At 47.1% G+C, this 20,877-nt stretch overlaps 1 protein-coding gene across 5 annotated transcripts; it reads right to left on the bottom strand.

Moving 5' to 3' along the window:
• Positions 1-47: 47 nt before the first annotated feature.
• MEIOSIN (meiosis initiator) lies at positions 48-19,536 on the bottom strand. 5 transcript variants are annotated; one of them, XM_083515893.1, is made up of 14 exons: positions 19,401-19,536; positions 17,482-17,561; positions 16,069-16,159; positions 15,760-15,859; positions 14,826-14,954; positions 14,110-14,334; positions 13,494-13,617; positions 10,677-10,780; positions 10,239-10,385; positions 8,574-8,650; positions 7,071-7,190; positions 5,304-5,560; positions 3,207-3,296; positions 48-1,760 (listed from the first exon to the last, which is right to left on the bottom strand). In XM_083515893.1, the coding sequence occupies exons 2-14, from the start codon at positions 17,559-17,561 to the stop codon at positions 1,589-1,591; spliced, it is 1,716 nt and encodes a 571-aa protein (XP_083372019.1). In that variant the 5' UTR covers positions 19,401-19,536; the 3' UTR covers positions 48-1,588. The 5 variants fall into 5 exon arrangements, with proteins under 5 accessions (XP_083372019.1, XP_083372021.1, XP_083372017.1 ...); XM_083515895.1 differs by having other exon boundaries at positions 19,465-19,485; XM_083515891.1 differs by having other exon boundaries at positions 19,351-19,404.
• Between the last annotated feature and the right edge of the window lie 1,341 nt (positions 19,537-20,877).

The raw sequence follows: 20,877 nt of genomic DNA, 5'->3' as shown, positions 1-20,877 counted from the left end.
GGACCACAGGCAGAAGAGGCACAGAGGCACCAAAATAGTTATCTTAGTTTAAAGCTAGCTTTTATTTTTAAATATAAATTGAGATGAGGACAAAACCTGCCAATAAATATATAAATACATAAATACAACTGTGGTAAAAGCCCATTCAAGCCTGCAACAGAATTTCAAACACAAACTGATTGTGAACAGGGGGAGGGATAATTTAAGAGGTGGGTAAAAGGATGGGTGACTGAGAAGGTTCCCCCCAGGCAGGATGTAAACCAACTACAAATGTTGTATAGACACTCACTTCATAAGTACAATCTTCCTGACGCCCTACTTTCTCAATGTGAAGCACCCACCCTTGTTAGCTCAGTATCAAGTGAGTCTTTCTGACTCCCTTTCAACCACAGACCAAAGATATAGAATTGTTCCTTCCTCAAGATTTCTGCTGTACAGGCCCATTGTGTCAGTAGGGACACAATGCTACCCAGAGCAAACTTCCAACTCATTCATTTGCTCCAGGTAAACAGCAAAGGAGCACATGAAGCAACTCACTATGTAACAAAGCATCAAATCTGCTGTGGAGCAAACGAGTCCATGCGGACTTCAGAAACTGCATTTCATGCTGCAGCAAAATTTTCCTATGAACTTAAGGTACTAGGAACTAAACTGACTGGACAGGATAAAACTTACTCCCTGAGCTAAACTCTGGTGAAGGGGATGACGAGTTAAAATCTTTGGCAATAAATATGGACCTGGGGTTTTGAAAAACAGGCACCCAACTTTCCATTGTGCTAGACATGGTGCTAGTCAGGGTTAAAAAAACTTTTTTTAAAAAGCCACGCAAATCCTTTTTTCAAAATCAAACACATTCATTTCAAATGGAGTAGCGCTCCTTGGCTAGGGGCAGGGAACTTGTGGCCCTCCAGATTTTGCTGGAGTGTAACTTCCATTATTCCTGACCATTTAGACATTTGGCTAGGACTAATGGGGGTTACAGGACCCAACAACAGGAGGAGGGCCACCGGTTCCCCACCCCTGTCCTAAAACAAAGGTTAAGTCCCATGTAAACTGCCAAAACTTCAGTTGGCCCAGCATGGTCCTCTCACCCAGGCCCAGGGATTTCCCTTCCCCTTGCCAATGTTGCTAACATTATGTTGCAGACCACCAGAGGCCAGCTTTGGTAGCCTTAAACACAGTGGGAGCCACTGTGGGTCTCTGGTGGATTGTAACATAAAATGCATGTGGTTCCTGGGAAAAGTCCACCTGTGCTTTTCCTTCTCAGGAACCACCTTCTGGAAAGCCAGAGGCACAGCAGCTGATGTGGGGTGCAAGCAGCAGAAAATAGGGGAGTGTTTATGTGCTACAGGTGGCAACAAAGGGACTCCTGTCTCCTCCCTGTTTTTCTACACCCCCTACATTACTGTCCCAGCCAATGGGGTCCATGGAGCCCCTGTTGTCTGGCATGTTGCTGAAAAGGGGGAGGGAGCACACACTTCATTGCAAACCCATCAGCTGGAAAATTCTGTAACCATTGATAACAGACTGGAGTAAAGGGCCATCTTTCCCATGAATGGATACGCCATTACCGTTACAGTGCGAAGAGTCAGGGGATAAGCTTGAGTAAAGAGAGGTCACCAAAGGTCTGGGAGCCATGGAGGGATTTTTCAGCGAGCAGCATGTGGAAAGGTTTGGGCGGCTCTGGGTCCTCCTCCCCACTGGAGAAGTCGTCCCTCACGATGCGATTATTCAGGCGGCTGAACCGCCGAGCTTTCATGCTGGAAGAGATGCAACATAAAATGATAAGCTTATCACTCAAGTGGTTATTTCCGGCCGACAATTCATCTGTAATCGCCAGATTGCAGTGAACGCGGCACATAACGAAGCCACCATGTGATGGCTGCCATTACGATGTGACAAAAACAAGGCGATGTGAATTGGAACGCAAGGGAACTTCACTTATGCGGCTTGCCATGAAGCGACAGGGGGTGATAATCATAACATGACCCCCCTTGTCGATTAATGAATGCCTGCTTTTAGAAAAATCAAATATAAACAAACACTCGTTAACCTCCCTGCGTGATGCAGAGGATGCTGCACAGTGGATCATAACATGATAATAGCTCATATAACTGTTGTAGGCGCTCAGGTTACCAAATGACAGAAGCACTTGGAATTGGAATCCCTTTATTTTCATGGTTAAGTTCACAGGGAGATAGAAAGGCAATAGAAAAGCTCAGCTTCCTACCAAAAGGATCCAACACCCTGAGATATACATAGGAAGCTGCCTTAGACCAACCCTCACAATTTGTCTATCTAGCCCAGTACTGTCTATTCTGACTGGCAGCAGCTCTCCAGGGTCTTTCCCATCCTCAGGGAGAATTCTCTGTGGCAGCCCCTTAAACTGGAGGATTCCCTCTCCACAGGGATTCACCTGTGCAGTTTTTGCTGGATGCTGAATCATAGAATTGTAGAGTTGGAAGGGAGCCGGAGAGTCATTCAGTCCAAACCCGCCTCCCCTCAATGTGCAGGAATCGCAACATCCAATTTGAAACCATACCAGAACCTGCTTAACTTCTGCAAATGTGCTTCCAGTTTTATCACTGCACCACTAGGAGGACTTTCTAAAGCCTCGCCTGCTCACCCTGGCATTTGATGCCTGAGATAGACATTTTAGGACCCAGCCTATTCTCTTGACTGCGATCTGTTTTAACTATTTTTAATACAGTCATACCTTGGGTTAAAGTTGCTTTAGGTTGAGCGTTTTTGGGTTGCGCTCCGCGGTAACCCAGAAGTAACGGAACGCGTTACTTCCGGGTTTCGCCGCTCACGCATGTGCAGACGCTCGAAATGATGTCACACACACGCGCAGAAGCGGCAAATCGAGGCCCGCGCATGCGTGGGTTGCGTTCTCTTCAGGATCCGAAAAGGGCTCCGGAACGGATCCTGTTTGCATCCAGAGGTACCACTGTACTGTATTTCCAAATCTTTGTAATCTGCCTTGGGACCTCATGGTGACAGGCTGGTAAGGAAACAACAACAACAAGAGGTCCTTTTTAAACTGCAGGTGCTGGAGATTTATCCTGGACATTTGGCCTGCAGAACAGGAGCTCTATCACATCTGTGTCCTTGAACCACAGGGCTGACCTAGAAACTGGCCTGCTGGATGACTACCCAAGGAACAGCCTCATGCCAGAGTGCGTTTTGATCAGCGTCAGACATACCAATATGGCTTCCGCTCTTGCTTCGTCATCATACGCCACAGCTGGGCCAGCTCTCTCGTAGCAACTGTGGAGGCCATGCCTGGGCAAGCGCTGCCAAGAGAAAAGACGGTTTGGTCATCCAGATTCACAAGAGGCGGGCGCACGTGAGGCTTTGCCAATGTCCCCATGTTCCCTTGAGGTTTAGAGAAGCAGGTTGCCTTGGCAACCCCCTGCCAGGCTAGCCTTTTGCTCTCCATAGAGACCAGTGTTTAAAAACTAGCATGCACACACACCTGAATGAAACCTAACCCCTCCCTCCCCACCCCCGCCCAAACACACACCTTGCCAGCCCATGGCTGCAAGGAGCTTGTGCAGAAGATATTCTTCCCTTGAAGCACCTAGAATTTTATCATTAAATCAGCTAGCAGGCAACAGAAGAAGTGCAACCCAATCTAGGCCCGTTCCCAGAGACAGCTTGTGATGTTGCAATTTTCTTCTCCCTGGTTACAGGTCTTGATAAAATCGTTAGCGTCTCAACTTTCATATAGGGGGGATTTAAAAATAAATGTATTCAGGGTGGCTGAGAAACACACAAGCACAGCCTATGCAGGTGCTGAGTCCTAGAAGTTGGGACTTTAATACAAGTCTCAAATTCTGGACTAGGGGACAGATTTGTAATTGCAACGGAGAGTTGTGCAGTTGACAGATGCAAGGGTGATCGGGGTAGGAAAAAGTGTGCCCGGTAGTCGCCCCAACCCAATTATGGGAATCCCTCCCACTGCACAGAACACTCTTTGGAAGCTTTGAACAGTCTACCTATTTGCTCAGGGTTAGGCTGGGAAAATTGACATTAAAAGGTAAAGGTAAAGGGACCCCTGACCATTAGGTCCAGCCGTGACCGACTCTGGGGTTGTGGCGCTCATCTCGCTTTATTGGCCAAGGGAGCCGGTGTACAGCTTCCGGGTCATGTGGCCAGCATGACTAAGCCACTTCTGGCGAACCAGAGCAGCGCACGGAAACGCCGTTTACCTTCCCGCCGGAGTGGTACCTATTTATCTACTTGCACTTTGACGCGCTTTCGAACTGCTAGGTTGGCAGGAGCAGGGACCGAGCAACGGGCGCTCACCCCATCGCGGGGATTCAAACCGCCGACCTTCTGATCGGCAGGTCCTAGGCTCTGTGGTTTAACCCACAGCGCCACTTGATTAAATATTATTCTGCTCTGTCGGGAAGGACAGAATCCGCACTGGGTGTTCAGAATGGGGCAGGCAAAAAAATCTAAAACTGGAACAACACTGGGATATCAGCTCCTCCCAAGGCATGACAGATGACAGCAACAACCAGGGGAAAGACATAACATCTTACAAGGTCAGGAAGAAACACCACAGACAGAATTGCCACCCACAGGAAGAAGAAGGATATACCGGTAGTTTGAGCTCCTCACTTGTAGTTTTAAAAATCATTTAATGAGTCAACACAAATAGAAGTCATTAATATTGCAGTTGTTGTATAAGGGATTATTATTATGACCTGAATGTAATGAAAATTAATGAGATTTTGGAACACAGAAAAAAATCATAATAATCAAATCTAGCATACGGGGTGGGGGAGGCATTTTATCTAAATACAGTCGTACCTCGGCTCCCAAATGCCTTGGGAGTCGAACGTTTTGGCTCCTGAACGATTGAAAACCAGAACATTCTTTTGGAAGCCGAATGTCTGATGGGACTTCTACGGCTTTCGATTGGCTGCAGAAGGCAGGAGGCAGTTTTGAGATGAATGAGGGTGAACCAACATAAACTTAATCCAGAAAAGCCAGGGGGTGGGGGTGGGGGTGGAGAAAGCTACCAGTTCAAGGTGGATATCATATGAAACTGGATGGGACTGCACTTCCCCTAATAGACCAAGTTTGCATTCTGGGCTTCCTCCTGGATACTACATTATCTGTGGAAGTAAAGGTGATGGCAAGGGGTGCCTTTTATGATCTTAAACTGAAAAGCCAGCTGCAATCCTAACTGGATATGGTGGATCTCGCTACAGGGATTCATGCCCTGGTTCCATCCAGACCGGCCTAGATTTCAGTCTCTCTGTAAGAGTTTGTTGCCCTCCAGTTCTCACCGGATGTAGTGCTTGCGGTTCAGGCGGCAGAACATGATGAAGCCATTCACGCACTTCTTTTTCAGCTGCAGAGGAGATGAGCTGCTACGTTTCTCACAGGCTGCTGGCCGGCGCCTTTGCCTCCTGACCCCCTTCTTCATCTTCTTCTGGCAGCTGACCTGAGATGGCCTCACCCTCTTGGATGGTGGTGTCCAGGTGCTGTCGCTGTTCTCATCACTGGAAGATGCCGGGAATTCAGGCCTGGCGGTAGCTGTTTCCTGACAGGAGAAGGTGGAAGGGGAGTCAGGCTACTCAGAGAGGGAAGAGGCGTGTGGAATTGCGCCATCTGGTCCAAATGATCTGCACACCGCTGAGAGGTTTTACTACAATCTAGCGATGTGTAAATTTTGTTAAATACAGTCGTACCTCGGACGTCGAACAGAATCCATTCTGGAAGCTTGTTTGACTTCCAAAACGTTTGACTTCCAAAGCGCGGCTTCTGATTGGCTACAGGAAGCCCCTGCAGCCAATCAGAAGCCCCGTCGGACATTCATTTTCCAAAAGAACATTCGAAAACCGGAACACTCACTTCTGGTTTTCGATCGTTCAGGAGTCAAAACGTTCGACTCCCAAGGTGTTCAGGAGCCGAGGTACAAGTATAAATAAAGACAGAGTCTTACAATTCTTGAGCCTTTTTTCTGGGTAAGAAAAATCGTCTTACTGAATGAATTAAACCCCACTGTTCTTGTAAAAAAAAAAAATCACTTTGCTAATCTGACATCAAACAAAAATAGAGTCCCCCTACCCAATTATGTCACAGTTTTCAGAAAACCCTAAAAACACAATGAACTGTATTTGACAACTGACTTCAGTTTCCTGTAAACAGTATGAAATGGTACAGAAGTGCAGAATTATACAGGGCTAATATGTGGTGTTTGTAACAATCCCCAGTGTAAATTTCTGTAACGGGAGGTGGGAACCTTAGGTCTGGGGACCAAATGTGCCACTCAAGGTTTCTCTCTATGGAACTTGGGACTTTCCCTAGGTTACAACTCGCCCACAGCCATGCCCCTCTCAAGCCCTGCTCTGTACCCTCCTTGACTGTTTATGCCTGGTTGGAATGTGCCCTTGAACCTTGATAAAGCTTTTTGTTTGCCTGGAGGAAAGAGGAGTGCGTGTTATTAGGACTTCACTGACCCAAATGACCTTTTAGTGGAGCCTCAATTTGAAAGAAGAGTACAGTGGTGCCCCGCAAGACGAATGCCTCGCAAGACGGAAAACTCGCTAGACGAAAGAGTTTTCCATTTTGGAGGTGCTTCACAAAACGAATTTCCTATGGGCTTGCTTCGCAAGACGACAATGTCTTGCGAGTTCCTGCTGTTTTTTTTTCCTTCCCCCCCTTTTTCTAAGCCACTAAGCCGCTTATCAGCTGATCCGATCAGCAGATAAGCCGCTAAAAGCTGCTAATAGCGCTAATCCGTCAATGGGCTTGCTTCGCAAGACGAAAAAACCGCTAGACGAAGAGAATCACAGAACGGATTCTTTTCGTCTTGCGAGGCACCACTGTACAAGGTCGAAACAACAGAGAACAACCAAGTTCCTTATTTGGGATGAATAAATAGAAGTTGATGCCTTGCAGGTGGGGGGGGGGTTGTGTGGATTAACTATATGACCCCCCAAATGTATAGGAGAATTCATGAACCAGTCAATCACGCTTCCAGTAATGGAAGAGGAGGTTCCCCTACACACACAAAGTTAACACCCCCATCTCTAAAACCTTCTTCTCACCTCTTGAAGATACTGTTTGTTCCATAAAGATGTTCTCCCATTCATTCGTGACACGGGGCTGGAATTACTTTTACCTGTTTCGTTGTAGGAAAGGTAGCAGTGATCCAGCGTGAATGCCGACTGCAAGAGAAGGAAGAAATTAGAGGTGGGGACCTTTGCAGACAGAATCTTAAAAGGAGAGGTGGTGCACAGAAAGAAAGATTATAATTAAAGCAGTTTTTCTTTGAAAACAGAGATGGAATATGATCCTCGCCTAGATTCCACCAGCCCTTAATTCCTTGAAATTAAACTGGATAGTTTGGCCCAGAGCAATGTAATTGCTCATGGGGTTCAAACACATTGGACAACTACAGAGACTGTATCATAAACCACATAAATCAGAGAGATGGGTGTATTTGGACAGAAATAAAACAAATATTTAGATTGCTACACATACGTCATTTCTAGGCAGGCCAGTTTGCAAGTACAGTGGTACCTCGGGTTAAGTACTTAATTTGTTCCGGAGGTCCGTTCTTAACCTGAAACTGTTCTTAACCTGAAGCACCACTTTAGCTAATGGGGCCTCCTGCTGCCGCCGTGCGATTTCTGTTCTCATCCTGAAGCAAAGTTCTTAACCCGAGGTACTATTTCTGGGTTAGCGGAGTCTGTAATCTGAAGCGTATGTAACCTGAAGTGCATGTAACCCGAGGTACCACTGTATCTGCAGAGAGCTTTCACAGCAAGTCATGCAGAGGCAGGCTGCTGATCTATTGCCCATGCCCAAGGAAGTTGGGAGGAAGAGACCCTGGGATTCAGCTATAAGGAAGGCAACCAAAGCCACCCCTCCATGGACATAAGCGAATGAGCCTCCAATGACAGGTGAAGACAAAGGGAATGACTACTTAACTGGGCCACTGTTTTTGGGCAGGCACCTAAGTGCCCATCCCCAGGGGATGTCACAAGAGGCCCCATCATCACCTTTTCCAGGAACTGCACCCTGAAAAGAAGCCATAATGACCACAGGATGAGACAAAAGTTTTTCTCCCTCTCTCATAACGCTAGAACTGGGAACATCCAGTGAGGCTGCATGTTGCAAGATTCTAAACAGACCAAAGGAAGAACCGTCTTTTTCGCTCTATAAGACGCACCAGACCACAAGACGCACCTAGTTTTTGGAGGAGGAAAACAATAAAAAAAAAAATCTGAATCTCAGAAGCCAGAACAGCAAGAGGGATCGCTGTGCAGTGAAAGCAGCAATCCCTCTTGCTGTTCTGGCTTCTGGGATAGCTGCGCAGCCTGCATTCGCTCCATAAGACGCACACACATTTCCCCTTACTTTTTAGGAGGGGAAAAGTGAGTCTTATAGAGCAAAAAATACGGTATTTCTTTGCACAGTGCGTAGTTAAATTTTGAAACTCACTCTCACAAGGTGTATTGATGGCTCAACTTGGTCCAGCCTCAACTTGGTATGAAAAATGGAGGAAATGGATGAATATACATAAAGCTGAGGGGCAATGCACTTACCTTTCTCAGGAGGGTTCCTGAAAGGGCCTGAGAAAAACTGCTAGACTGAGGGGACAGATACACATCTTCAAATAACACTGCAGGATAACAAACAAGGTTCCACTAAATCTCCAGCAAGCACTTTCAAAGAAGGTTATCCACGTTTCCTCATCTCAGATGAACTTCATCCCAAACTCAAAGCGGGTGCGGAACCAATCAAGTTCCAGTTTTTTTATTTGCTCTCAGGTTTCCCTCTGCCTGTCCCTCAGCATGTCACAATTTGCCCAAATGTAAATCCCACCCCAAAGGGTAAGATTGTGACTGTTGAAGCAATGAAATCTACTGTAGAGGACTGTGAAGTATCCAAGACACGGATGAGCTGCATTCTGAGACATGCTCAGTAGTAGAACTACATACACTATGCCCATATAATTCTGTGGAGGTGCAGCTCTGCATTTCATTAACCGCCAATGCAAAACAACCTTGTAAGGTAAAGGTAAAGGGACCCCTGAATATTAGGTCCAGTCGTGACCGACCCTGGGGTTGCGGCGCTCATCTCGCTTTATTGGCCGAGGGAGCCGGCATTTACCTTACCGCCTGAGCGGTACCTATTTATCTACTTGCACTTTGACAAACTGTTAGGTTGGCAGGAGCAGGGACCGAGCAACAGGAGCTCACCCCGTTGCGGGGATTTGAACCACCAACCTTCTGATTGGCAAGTCCTAGGCTCTGTGGTTTAACCCACAGTGCCACCCGCCTCCCTTAAACAACCTTGTAGCTCAGCACAATTGTTTCAGGAGATGACAGAACCATCTCTCACCAATCAACATAATGGCTTGTTTGTGAAGCAACACATCTAGGGGAGAATGTGGCAAACCTCACATGTCATTTAATTACACAAAAACAGATTTCTCTGTTGCTCCTCCAGAGTATAAGAGGCAGAGGAAGAGATTGGGCCAATCAGATGCATTGGGCCAATCCTAAAGCACACAGAGATATTTATTTGGAGGAGCCAGATGGAATAGTTTAATTTGTACGCTATGGTGGTAATTCTGCAGTCACGGATTTGCCTTCTATCCATGTATATATTTAATATTTAATGGAGAAGAGAAAGATGCTTTGTGTTACACATAGGTTTCATCGGAGGATACAACTGTGCACTCTCTTCTAAAATAAGTTGATAGTGGATGGCTGCCTTAGTGGCCTGAAAATCCCAATTTCCCCCCAGTAAAATGTTCAGCCCTTATAGCTGCAGGATAAGCTTAAAAAATGGTAAGTAGTACTTTCAAAAATACTGTATATATATATTGGAAACTAGAAAAGGGGGAGAGGAATGATTAAGACTTCCAGAGAGCGGGGGGTGGGGGTGGGATAGGATTAAGGGTTCTCCATCGCTCAAGAAACAATGTCATGCAAAATATATGAGCAAAGTACTTAAATAATATATTCTGTTTGTTTAAATAGGTTTTCATTAGCACAGGCTTTGGATTCTCCCCTGCCTCATTTATTTATTTTTTTGTAAATAACATGAAGCATTTTCTTGCATTTCTGCTTTTGAAAAATACTGTGTATAAAACTGATTTCACAGGGAAGGTGGTGTGCCTACTAAGCCCTCCTTGCAGGGACAGGATGAGGAGACACTTGGAGCAAGAGGCACAACTGGGCCACTCCTTCCTGCAACTTTACCTGGGGAAAGCTCATCCTGGCTGCCGTGGAGGATATGCCTAGGAAGCAGCCGAGCAGGAGAGGTGAAAAGTGAAGGGCTCAGCCCCAAATCTGAGCAAGTGTTGCTTTGGGCCTCAATCCGAGGGGAACATAGCTGCATGCTTCCTGCTAAGAAAAGAGAGTGAGATTTTGTGTCCCGTTTCTGGAAGACTGTTGAATATTGGCAGACGGCAACCACTGTGCAAAGCATCTGATGCCTGCCTCTCAATGGCATTTCAGTTGCAATCCTAAACACGCTCACTGGGGAAGTAAATCCCATTGAATTTAGTGGGGCTGGTTCTAAGCTCAGGAGCACGCGGCATTTTTCAGCCCTGCAGCTTCCCTGCATCAAAGTCCCAGCACCCTGCCCTCCAGCAGTGCCTTTTCCTGGGCCTTTCCACAGCTTTGCTTGCAGCTTACCATGGGAACTGTTCACTGGGGACTGGGTGGAGAGCCAAGGGCTGTCTCTGGATGCTTCTTCCTCTTCTTCCTCACAAGAGGAATAATAATGCACAAGCTCTTGCCTGAAAGAATAGAGAGGGTGGCCAAGGCAGTCAAGGGGTGCTATAGCAAAATTTTAGGATGCCAGCAGTAAAAAAGAAGAGCTTATTGGGGATGTGGCGGTGTGGAGAGGGGACTCAAGAGATACAAGGTCCTGAGTTGGGCCTACAGAATATTTTGAACACCCCTTTCTTTCTTTCCTTTTTTTAATTTGCATTTCTGATAAATTTCAACACAAGAAACAAAGCAACACCACCCAAAGTAATAGGAAATAGGAAAAAGAAAATTACATACTACATATTATATTACACCAGTCATTGATGAACTTCCCTTCCTCTCCTTCCATGGTTCCTTTTATCTTCCACTTCCTCTTGAGTTTTCTTAGTTTCCCCAATCTTTCTCTACTCCTCCTGTTAAGCTCTAGTTCTAACTTATGCTGCTGAAAATATTACCATCCTGCTAGGCCATGGGTAGGCAAACTAAGGCCCGGGGGCCGGATCCGGCCCAATAGCCTTCTAATTCTGGCCCGCAGACGGTCCGGGAATCAGCGTGTTTTTACATGAGTAGAAATTGTGCTTTTATGTAAAATGCATCTCTGGATTATTTGTGGAGCATAGGAATTCGTTCATTCCCCCCCCCCCGCCCCCCCAAATATAGTCCAGCTCCCCACAAAGTCTGAGGGACAGTGGACCGGCCCCCTGCTGGAAAAGTTTGCTGACCCCTGTGCTAGGCTAATTGTCCGGTTATAATAAACTTTCATATAATCAATAAATAATACCCAGTCCTCCTTACATCTTTTATCATTTTATTTTCTTATTCTAGTGGTCATGCCTGCTAACTCTGCATATTCTAACGGTTTGAGATGCCCTTCTTCTTTCGTTGGTACCTTATCTGTTTTCCATTTTTGCCCTAGTAACACACGGAGCGCACCTTTCAGTGCTGCACAAGTTCCCTGTGGCTGGTTTATATTAGGGACAAGCAACTGGTGGCACAGGGGCTCAGTGGCGTAGCGTGGGTTGTCAGCACCCGGGGCAAGGCAAGTAATTTGCGCCCCCTAACCCATGGATTTGCGCCCCCTAACCCGTGGATTTGCGCCCCCTAACCCTAACCCCCAGATGTTGCGCCCGGTGCGGCCGGCCCCCCCTGCACCCCCCACGCTACGCCACTGCAGGGGCTCAATCTGAAGCCCCGCCCTTGGGTTTCCTACGTGTCCCACATTCCTTCCAAACAAATCCTAAATGCCTCCTCTACCATTATATTATGTAATGTAGGCAATTGGACTTGCACAAGGAGGCAAAGGGATCTTTTACCCTTTGTGAGAGCCAGTGCGGCATAGTGGTTAGAGTGTCTGACTAGTGCCTAGGAGACCCGAGTTCAAATCCCCACTTGGCCATGAAGCTCCCTGGGTGACCGTGGGCCAGGCCTTGCCTCTCAGTCCAATCTACCTCACTTGTTGTGAGAATTAAATGAGTAGGGGGAGAACCATGAACACCACTTTGAGCTCATTGGAGGTGGGATATGAATTAAAGAATTAAATGAATATAAAATAACACCCCTGTCACCCTCTATGCACCTCGCCTGCTGACTCTTGCGTAGGGCTGGGCAATATATTGATATATCATCCAAAACTGGTTTGAAGTCCAATTATTGTGATATCAGTTTCATAATTATTGACCTGGCAATGTATTGCGAATTGTGTGTTCGTGTGTGTGTGTGTGTTATGCAAAAATCACACATGTGTGACAAACCATGAAGCCAACTGATGCTTCTGCATAGCTCCATACTTCAGACATGGTGATATGTCAATATATTGCAATGTTTAAAGGTAAAGGTAAAGGGACCCCTGACTGTTAGGTACAGCCGCGGACTACTCTGGGGTTGCGGCGCTCATCTCACTTTACTGGCCGAGGGAGCCGGCGTACAGCTTCCGGGTCATGTGGCCAGCATGACTAAGCCGCTTCTGACGAACCAGAGCAGCGCACGGAAACGCCGTTTACCTTCCCACTGGAGCGGTACCTATTTATCTACTTGCACTTTGACGTGCTTTCGAACTGCTAGGTTGGCAGGAGCTGGGACCCAGCAACAGGAGCTCACCCTGTCGCGGGGATTCGAACCACTGACCTTCTGATCGGCAAGTCCTAGGCTCTGTGGTTTAACCCACAGCGCCACCCAAGTCCCATTGCAATGTTTAGCTAGTGATATATCATGATGTTGAAAACCAGGTATCGCCCAGCCCTACTTTTTGCCTCTGCATAGTTCCATCCTTATTTCAGACATAGTGATATTATTGGTATATCACAATGTTTAGCTGATGACATATTGCGATTTTGAAAACCAGAAGTCGCCCAGCTCTACACTTGTGAAAGAGGCCAGGCACAGCCAAATGCGAGTGAGCAGTTTAGGTGGATAGTTGGAGATTTCAGAGGCAAAGTGCCAGGCAAAAACATTCCTCTTCTCCTCCCAGGCCTTTGGCTAATTAAACAAACTGTGGCAGGTATTGTTGTTTGTTTGTTTCTATGTTACGCATTTTTGTGCTTTTATATTGCCTTGTGATCCTCAGATGAAGGGTGATACAGAAATCCAATAAAGCCTATACTTTTGGCTCTCCAGCCCCTGCCCAGTTCGAAACATAAGGTCTTTGTCAAAAATGAGTTCCAGACCAGAGGTCTGCTTCAAGCTACTCCCTCGTGGGAACTCAACTTTACAAGCTGCCAATTATCCACTCTCTGCTCCTACCCCATTGGTGAATGTCCAGGTCCTTCAGAATACTGACGCAGCTCTTCGTACGCTACTTGTGCTGCACACACAGAAAACACATCTCCATCCTTGCTTTCCTCTTGGCTGCGACCCAAGTTCCAGTCTGCCAGTAACAGTGACAATGGGAGGGGAAGGGGAGAGTTGTTAGAAACTTTGCAGAACCCATTCACTCCATCCTCTGTGAGCTACAGAAAGAGAGTTTTATTACAGCCAAGTACGACTAGGAACAGCACGCAGAGAACAGCTCCTGGTGGCCTCTCCCTAAGGTTAAGGGCTCCATTTCAAGGTCTGATAAAAGTCCAAACCTGAATTTCCTTTAGAAACAACTGATATAAACTGGGCTGCAGATTCCCCCCCCCCATAGGTTAATCTTTAATATACTGGACACAGTGGGAGGCTGTGGAAGACAGGAGTGCCTGGTGTGCTCTGGTCCATGGGGTCACGAAAAGTCGGACACGACTGAACGACTAAACAACAACAACAGCAGCCTCACTTTGGTTACCACTGTGCCCTTGCTCTTTGTTAAAATCTTTACACAAAAACCGTCCAAAAAGCAACGAGGAAACCACCCCTGCAGCACGGAACGGGACTCCACCTTTGGTGATGTCCAGAAAGGGAGCGCTTGCAGGCCGGTAATATTCTGACACTGGAACTTGGAAGCTGGGAAAGAAAGGGGATTGCTTCTGGGAGGACGAAAGGAGCGCAGACACCTCTTCCACGGCAGACATGCTCTCCTCTCTGTGCATGTCAGCTTGGGAAGGGCCCTTCGCAGTCTCCAAAGCAAGGCACTTGCACGCTTTTTTGCTCACCCCTCGCCGCTCTGCAGAAACAAAGTGACACAAGCGTTATTGAGCAGAGTCTCAGCTATCGCAGTCACCTGCCCTGTGGCATCAGGCGCATTTGCCAAGTAAATGTGAGACTCTTATGCCCACGTGGAGCAGAAACATAAGGGAACCTCAGAAGCCTTGCAGGTCCATCTGTAGCCTCAAACTTCATTGGTTCAAGAGCCCCCTCCCTCCAATACATGCTGCCCTTCTCTGAGATTGGACACATAGACCAAGCAACCTGCTTTCCCCCTCTTAGCCGTGCAGTGTAGGTACTCCTTCTCCACATTACCCCCACTCCAAAAGCAAAAGGCACATGGCACCCAATCCGCAGCCTATCCGAGCTCCACTCTGGCCCCTGCCATCAGCCTCATGGGTTGGTGGGGAGCCTGTCCTGTGAAGGTAGGAGAAAAGAAAGGCCTAACAGATTGAAACACATAACGTAAGAGGTTGTAGAACGCAGCACTTGCAGGATCCTTTCTGCAACCTGATTTGCGAGTGCGTCTCCTCTTCCTAGGTTTCTTGCAGACGCCCAGGGCTTTGGTTTTCTTTGCTCGTGGTGTGGCTTCTCTTTGTCCTCTCTTCAGGGCAGGTGCCGCCATCTGCTCAGACCCTCCTGTTTTCATAAATGAGATAAATGTCCATAAAGGTCTTTCAGACTTTTCAATCCTACATTACCTGACCCCAACATGCCTCCACTCCCTTGCTTCCACTTATTTCTCTACCTTTCCCCCCATTCCACCCTCGTTATTCTAATCTTTCCACCGGTACTCTTTGTCCAAAAAGCCGAAATCACACTTTCCATCCCTCAAGTGTCCCCCTTTTGCCCTTACATTGGAATCTTTTACTTCCTGGCTCCACATTAACTCATCTTTTCATCACATCATTCCCTAAACTGACTTCCTATCTCTATATTGCAGTCTCCTTTCTTTGGTCCTCAACCACTGCATAGGTTGCAAGTCTGAAGGCAAGGCTTGTTTTCTTTATTTTTTGATTTACGTACAGTTCCTAGGTTATGTAGGTGCTTTAATATAAAAAAATGGACTGTGTAATTCTAGAACCAGAAAAATCCACACTCTGCTGAAGGCATAAACTCACACAGGCTCATTTGTAACCCAGAAGAAAAGAGCAAACTTCTGTCAAGATTTCCTGCTTGGTCACTAGGAGGCAGTTCTTACCACAGGAGTTCAGGAGAGAGACTATTTGCAATCTTGCATTATAGGCTGCCTCAATTCACTCCTTAGCTCCTTTTGGGCAGCCATTCTCACATTGCTCTCCCACCCTTCCCAGACAGATATCTGTGTCCGATTAATTAACCCTTTTGTGGCCGCATACCTTTCTTTGTTCTTAATCCACAACACTTGCAACATAACTTGTTAAGTTTTGCTTGCCTTCTCTGCCTCCCTTTGGTGCTGTATTACCTTTCTGTTCTCCGCAACGGACCTGGAGAACCGATCTGGCCGTATCAACACTCGCCTGCAAATGTTCAATGTAGTGGAGGACCCGGAGGAGAATTTCTTTCTGTTTCAAGTCAGACAATCCAAAGCAAATGAGAGGAAATAAAAAAAGGAATATTTGCAATTTCTACCAGTGTAAAATTTGGGAGCAGCAACACCACAAGGCCCCATGTGTGACACATATTAAACTCTCTGAAGAGCCAGGGACAATTTTCAACTGTGCAAATCAGAAAGCTTCTTTGAATGCACACAGTAAATTTTGCAGTACAGTACCTTTGTCAGCCTCTTGCAGTTAGTCCGCATAGGGATGGGCAACATCTGAGCCAGTTCTTTAAGTGTGTTGGTATAGTTATTGCATTTTCTTCTGTTGAGAATTAAAGGAAGGAGTCAGACACTTTCTTCAAAGTCAGTTGGTAATTTTTATTATTATTTTAAAATGCTGATGCTTGCTATCTTTTAATAGATGAGAATAAAACGATGATAACAAATAAAACAAAATCTCATTATTCATGTAGAGGCAGTTCTGCATATAGTGCTGTGGAGCAAAGCAACCTTCAGATACAGTGGTACCTCGGGTTAAGTACTTAATTCGTACCGGGGCTCCATTCTTAACCTGAAACTGTTCTTAACCTGAAGCACCACTTTAGCTAATGGGGCCTCCTGCTGCCGCCGCGCCGCCGGAGCACAATTTCTGTTCTCATCCAGAAGCAAAGTTCTTAACCCGAGGTACTATTTCTGGGTTAGCGGAGTCTGTAACCTGAAGCGTCTGTAACCTGAGGTACCACTGTATATGTTTCCATAGAATACCTCCCCACCCCCCATATTCAGTTGGACTTACTCCCAGTGAAGTGTGTCGAGAACACCCTTTTGTTGAAGCCAAGCAGGTGTGGGTCTGCTCAGTGCATAAACTTCCTGGGCTCTGGGAATGAGGCGCCAGGCAGCTGCCTCCTTGGCTCTTGGAACCCGTTGGAGCACTGTGCCTCCCTCCCTAAGCCAGGCAGAAGCTTCCTAGACTTTGGGAAGGAGGCACCAGGCTTTAATACTCTAATTTACAGGGAACATTTAGGGGACTAGCCTACTCCCCCTGACCACTGGTGAGAGGTGTGGGCAGGCTGCCAACATTTGGGCTCGCACAAAGTGTCATTGAAATTCTAAAGCCTAAAGTCTGCCCCTGCATGTAAATGCCACTTTGGGCTCCAGGATCGAATTAAGAGTGGGATGTAACTGCAAGAAAATAAATACAGTGGTACCTCGGGTTACATACGCTTCAGGTTACATACGCTTCAGGTTACATACGCTTCAGGTTACAGACTCCGCTAACTCAGAAATAGTACCTTCGGTTAAGAACTTTGCTTCAGGATGAGAACAGAAATCGTGCTCCAGCGGCACAGCGGCAGCGGGAGGCCCCACTGGCTAAAGTGGTGCTTCAGGTTAAGAACAGTTTCAGATTAAGAACGGACCTCTGGAACGAATTAAGTTCTTAAAACGAGGTACCACTGTAGATTGATAGGTAGCACTTTAATTCTGACTCTCACGGCTGTGTTGCACTGCAATGCCCATTGTTCCTGACAAATGGCCATGCTGACTGGGACTGATGGAGTTGAGAGCCCAAGTTCCTCCCGAGCGCCACAGGTCTCCCATCCCTGATGTAGGGCTTCAAGCTGTTTTCTTCCTCCCGCCCCTTACCTGTCACCAGAATTCTGTTGGGAATTCTTGCTGTTTGGCTGCAACTCCTCAGAGCAAACACATCCAATCTGGTCCCACATCTATAACAGAGAAAGGTGAGGGGTGTGAGAAATACTGTTAATTCCTGATGCAGAAAAAAGGAGGCGAAGAGAGTGGGTGGTGGGAATTAATCTACAGGGAAAGGGGAAAGGGTTGGGGTACAAGGAATGGAAAAACGGAACTGGGAAGCAAATTATTTGCTGTATATTCGCTGGAGCCAGAATGCCGCTTTTCCAGCAGGGCGAACCAATACTGTACAGAGCACTTGCTCAATATAAAACAGGCTTGCCCAACTAGTGAGCCGGAAAACTGATAAAAGCCGAAGAACCTCGAACTGTGGGTGGCAAAAAGTGTTTTTCCATTTCTTTTACTGGACCAAAACATAACATCACTGTCAGGCAGCCATTTTAAGAGTCAAGCTTGCTCCCTCCCTTCCAAAGCACAACGCTTAACTCCTATCAAAACAGCCTTTATATTCTAACGTTAATGAAAGGCAAAATATAAATTTGCTCAGTGTTAATTACTGGTGCAACAGTATTGCCATTTACTGTTGTTGAGGAGGAAAGCATGTCCTGAAAGTCTGAATACGTTTACAGATGGGGTCCACTTCAAAATGTTTGAGAAGCAATGTGTTAGGGGCCTGGGGGCATGATAAGAGGACCGTTGTCAAACATTTGGCCGGTTACAATATATAGGTGGTGTGCCAAAACTGGCCCAAAACTGGTCATAAGTTGGGCAAGCTTGACCTAAAATGTATTCCTTGCAAAGATCCTAGTGAGAGAAGACTACATCAAAACTCTCCTATCAGGTCAAAAAGGAAGCTATTGCCTTGCTTCCATTTTAGGTTCTGGGGAAGAAAAATTGACAATGTAATATATTCTGGGGGGAACTAAATTATAAAAGGGAAAGACAGAAAAATGAAAAAATAAGAGAGGAACTTTCACGAACTGTGGGTTTTTAGAAGACATCTGAAGGCAGCCCTGTTTAGGGAGGAGACTTTTAATTGAGGGAAATGATGAGAGGCTCCCTGGCTCACAATGGGATATCAAGGGTCACTTAACTGAAATTTGGGGGCAGGTAAATTCTGACAGTGTGTTGGCATCATCTATGGGGTGGCAATGGGAAGGGATCTGCCAGAGGTAGCAATTGTCTACCACTGATGGGTCTGTTGTTGTTGTTATTTATTGAATCAAGACCTGATTTAAGATGGCTCACGACAGCAGCACTACCACCATATAAATGCATGGCAAAACAAGAAGTGGGTCCCCAAAACATGTTTGGGTGAAAGATGGATCAAGGCAAAGATGGATAAAGATGACTAGAGGTCTAGAAGGGCTTCAGTATATCATCTGTAGCAGCAACTTCCATTGGGTGCCATGTGGGGCACAGATGTCCCTGTAAGTTTTTAACGCAGCAATGAAATCCTCAAGATTTTGGGTCGAATGGAGAGAGGGGATCTGGGGATTAATTGAGGTGGGGACCTCTTCCATGAAATTGAGGTTGCATGCGCACTGATGACATTTCAGTATTTGATATCCACATTTGACCTTTGAAGAAAAATTAAAATATATGGGATTAGCAAGACCCATCCTGAGACACAGAGCGGGGGAAATTATGGGGTGTGTGCTTTGGGGGCCGTGTTTCAAAAATGTAATGTGAGGGGTGGGGTTAGGAACGAAAAAAAAAAGCGGGTTATATTGAATTGCGAAGTTAAGGTGGGAGTTTGAGGGAGAAGAGAAGTTACTGAGGAGAATCTAAATCTCTCCAGTGATGGTGGTATAAATCAAAGGCGTAAAGTGAGGTGAAGAGCGGGCAGAATATTCCACCCACCCCCATCCCACCAAAAAAGCCCCCTCTCCAATCTGTCCCCTCAGGGATACCTTCGCTCACAACCAAGCGAAGGGAAGGCGGGGCTGGGAGGGGGAGGGGAAAGCGCGAGCTCGCCTCAGCCCGCGAAATTCAGCGCAGAGAAGGAAAGAGAGCGCACGCGCACGAGAGAGACAGAGCGCGAGACCCAAATGCCAGCGGCGGCATTTCCCGAGAGGGAAGGGGCGTGGCCTGCGGAAAGCAAGGCGGACCTTCTGATTGGCGAGCTCGACGGGAGGAGGCGGAGCGCGTGAGGAAGCTTTACAAATCGGGGAGGGGAGAGAGGGAGGGAAGCTTCCCTTCAAAAATCCCCCCTCCTTCAGTGAGCGCCACAGAGCATGCGCCGACCTTTGGCGCATGCCCAGCTGTCTCCGCTGAAGGCAACGGAAGCGCTTCCCTTTGCCCTCACTCGCTGGAGCAAGTGAGAACAAGCCAGGCTGGCAACTTCTTTATTTCTTTATTTTTGGAAAGTACGCCGGTCTTGTTGCTGTGCCTTGTGGCGCGACAGCCGAAGCCTGTTGCTCCCTTTTTATCGCTAGGGGAAAGCTTCACATGTTGCCTCATATGCTTGTCTCCACACACAAATCCCAAGAAAGAAAGAAAGAAAGAGAGAGAGAGAGAGAGAGAGAGAGAGAGAAAGAAAGAAAGAAAGAAAGAAAGAAAGAAAGAAAGAAAGAAAGAAAGAAAGAAAGAAAGAAAGAAAGAAAGAAAGAAAATACAAATCCTAGTGCGTGTGACGATTATCGTTTTATTAATCACCTGCCAAACCACCGTCTCAAGGGGGTTCACACACAATATAGGATAATAAAAAACCCGTTTAAAGTGCAAAAAACAACAACGCCTAACAATTGGATGTTTGCGGTAAAGATCCATTTCCCAGCTCGGAAAAAATTATTCAACCTGTTTCTGGAAAGTGCAGATATACAGATTCTATCCAGTATTTAAAAAATATCTGTAGTTAACAATAGAATTTACAAGCTACCCTCCTCCCCAGTGGCGTAGCGTGGGGGGTGCCAGGGGTGCCGGCCGCACCGGGCGCAACATCTGGGAGGGGGGCGCGCTCGCTGCCTCCGGAGTCGCCAAAGAGCCTCGGGCGCAGGCTGTAGCGGAGCCGCATGTCTCGCGGAACCGCCGAGCTGTGCGCGCGTCCGGGCTGAAGGCGCCCGGCAGGCAGCGGCTCTCAGCGCTTGCCGCGGAGGACGCGCCAGGCAGCCCCTCTTCACAGCCCCGCCTCCGCCGGTGCTGCTGCAGCTGCTGGGCAGTTGCATTTTCCTCGCCTCTCTGCCCCCCTCCTCCTCCGGGCAAGCGGCGTCGTTTGGGCGGCAGCGCCAGCGGCAACTCGCGGGTTAGGGGGGGCGCAAATTACTTGCCTTGCCCCGGGTTAGGGGGCGCAAATTACTTGCGTTGCCCCGGGTGCTGAGAACTCACGCTACGCCGCTGCTCCTCCCAAAGCAGTCCAAGCAGCAAACCTATCAATAACCTATCAATAAC

This window comes from Podarcis liolepis (genome assembly GCF_965112155.1).
Source record: "Podarcis liolepis genome assembly, chromosome: 7".
NCBI classification, from domain to species: Eukaryota; Metazoa; Chordata; class Lepidosauria; order Squamata; family Lacertidae; genus Podarcis; species Podarcis liolepis.
This window is presented reverse-complemented; position numbering and strand designations above follow the sequence as displayed.

What these genes read in the sequence shown, in the direction of transcription:
- MEIOSIN (XM_083515891.1), bottom strand. An exon ending in CAACAGAATTCTGGTGACAG is followed by an intron (nt 16,160 to 17,481) that starts GTAAGGGGCGGG and finishes AATTCTCAACAG; the next exon opens with AAGAAAATGCAATAACTATA. An exon ending in CCAGGATGAGCTTTCCCCAG is followed by an intron (nt 8,651 to 10,238) that starts GTAAAGTTGCAG and finishes GTTATCCTGCAG; the next exon opens with TGTTATTTGAAGATGTGTAT.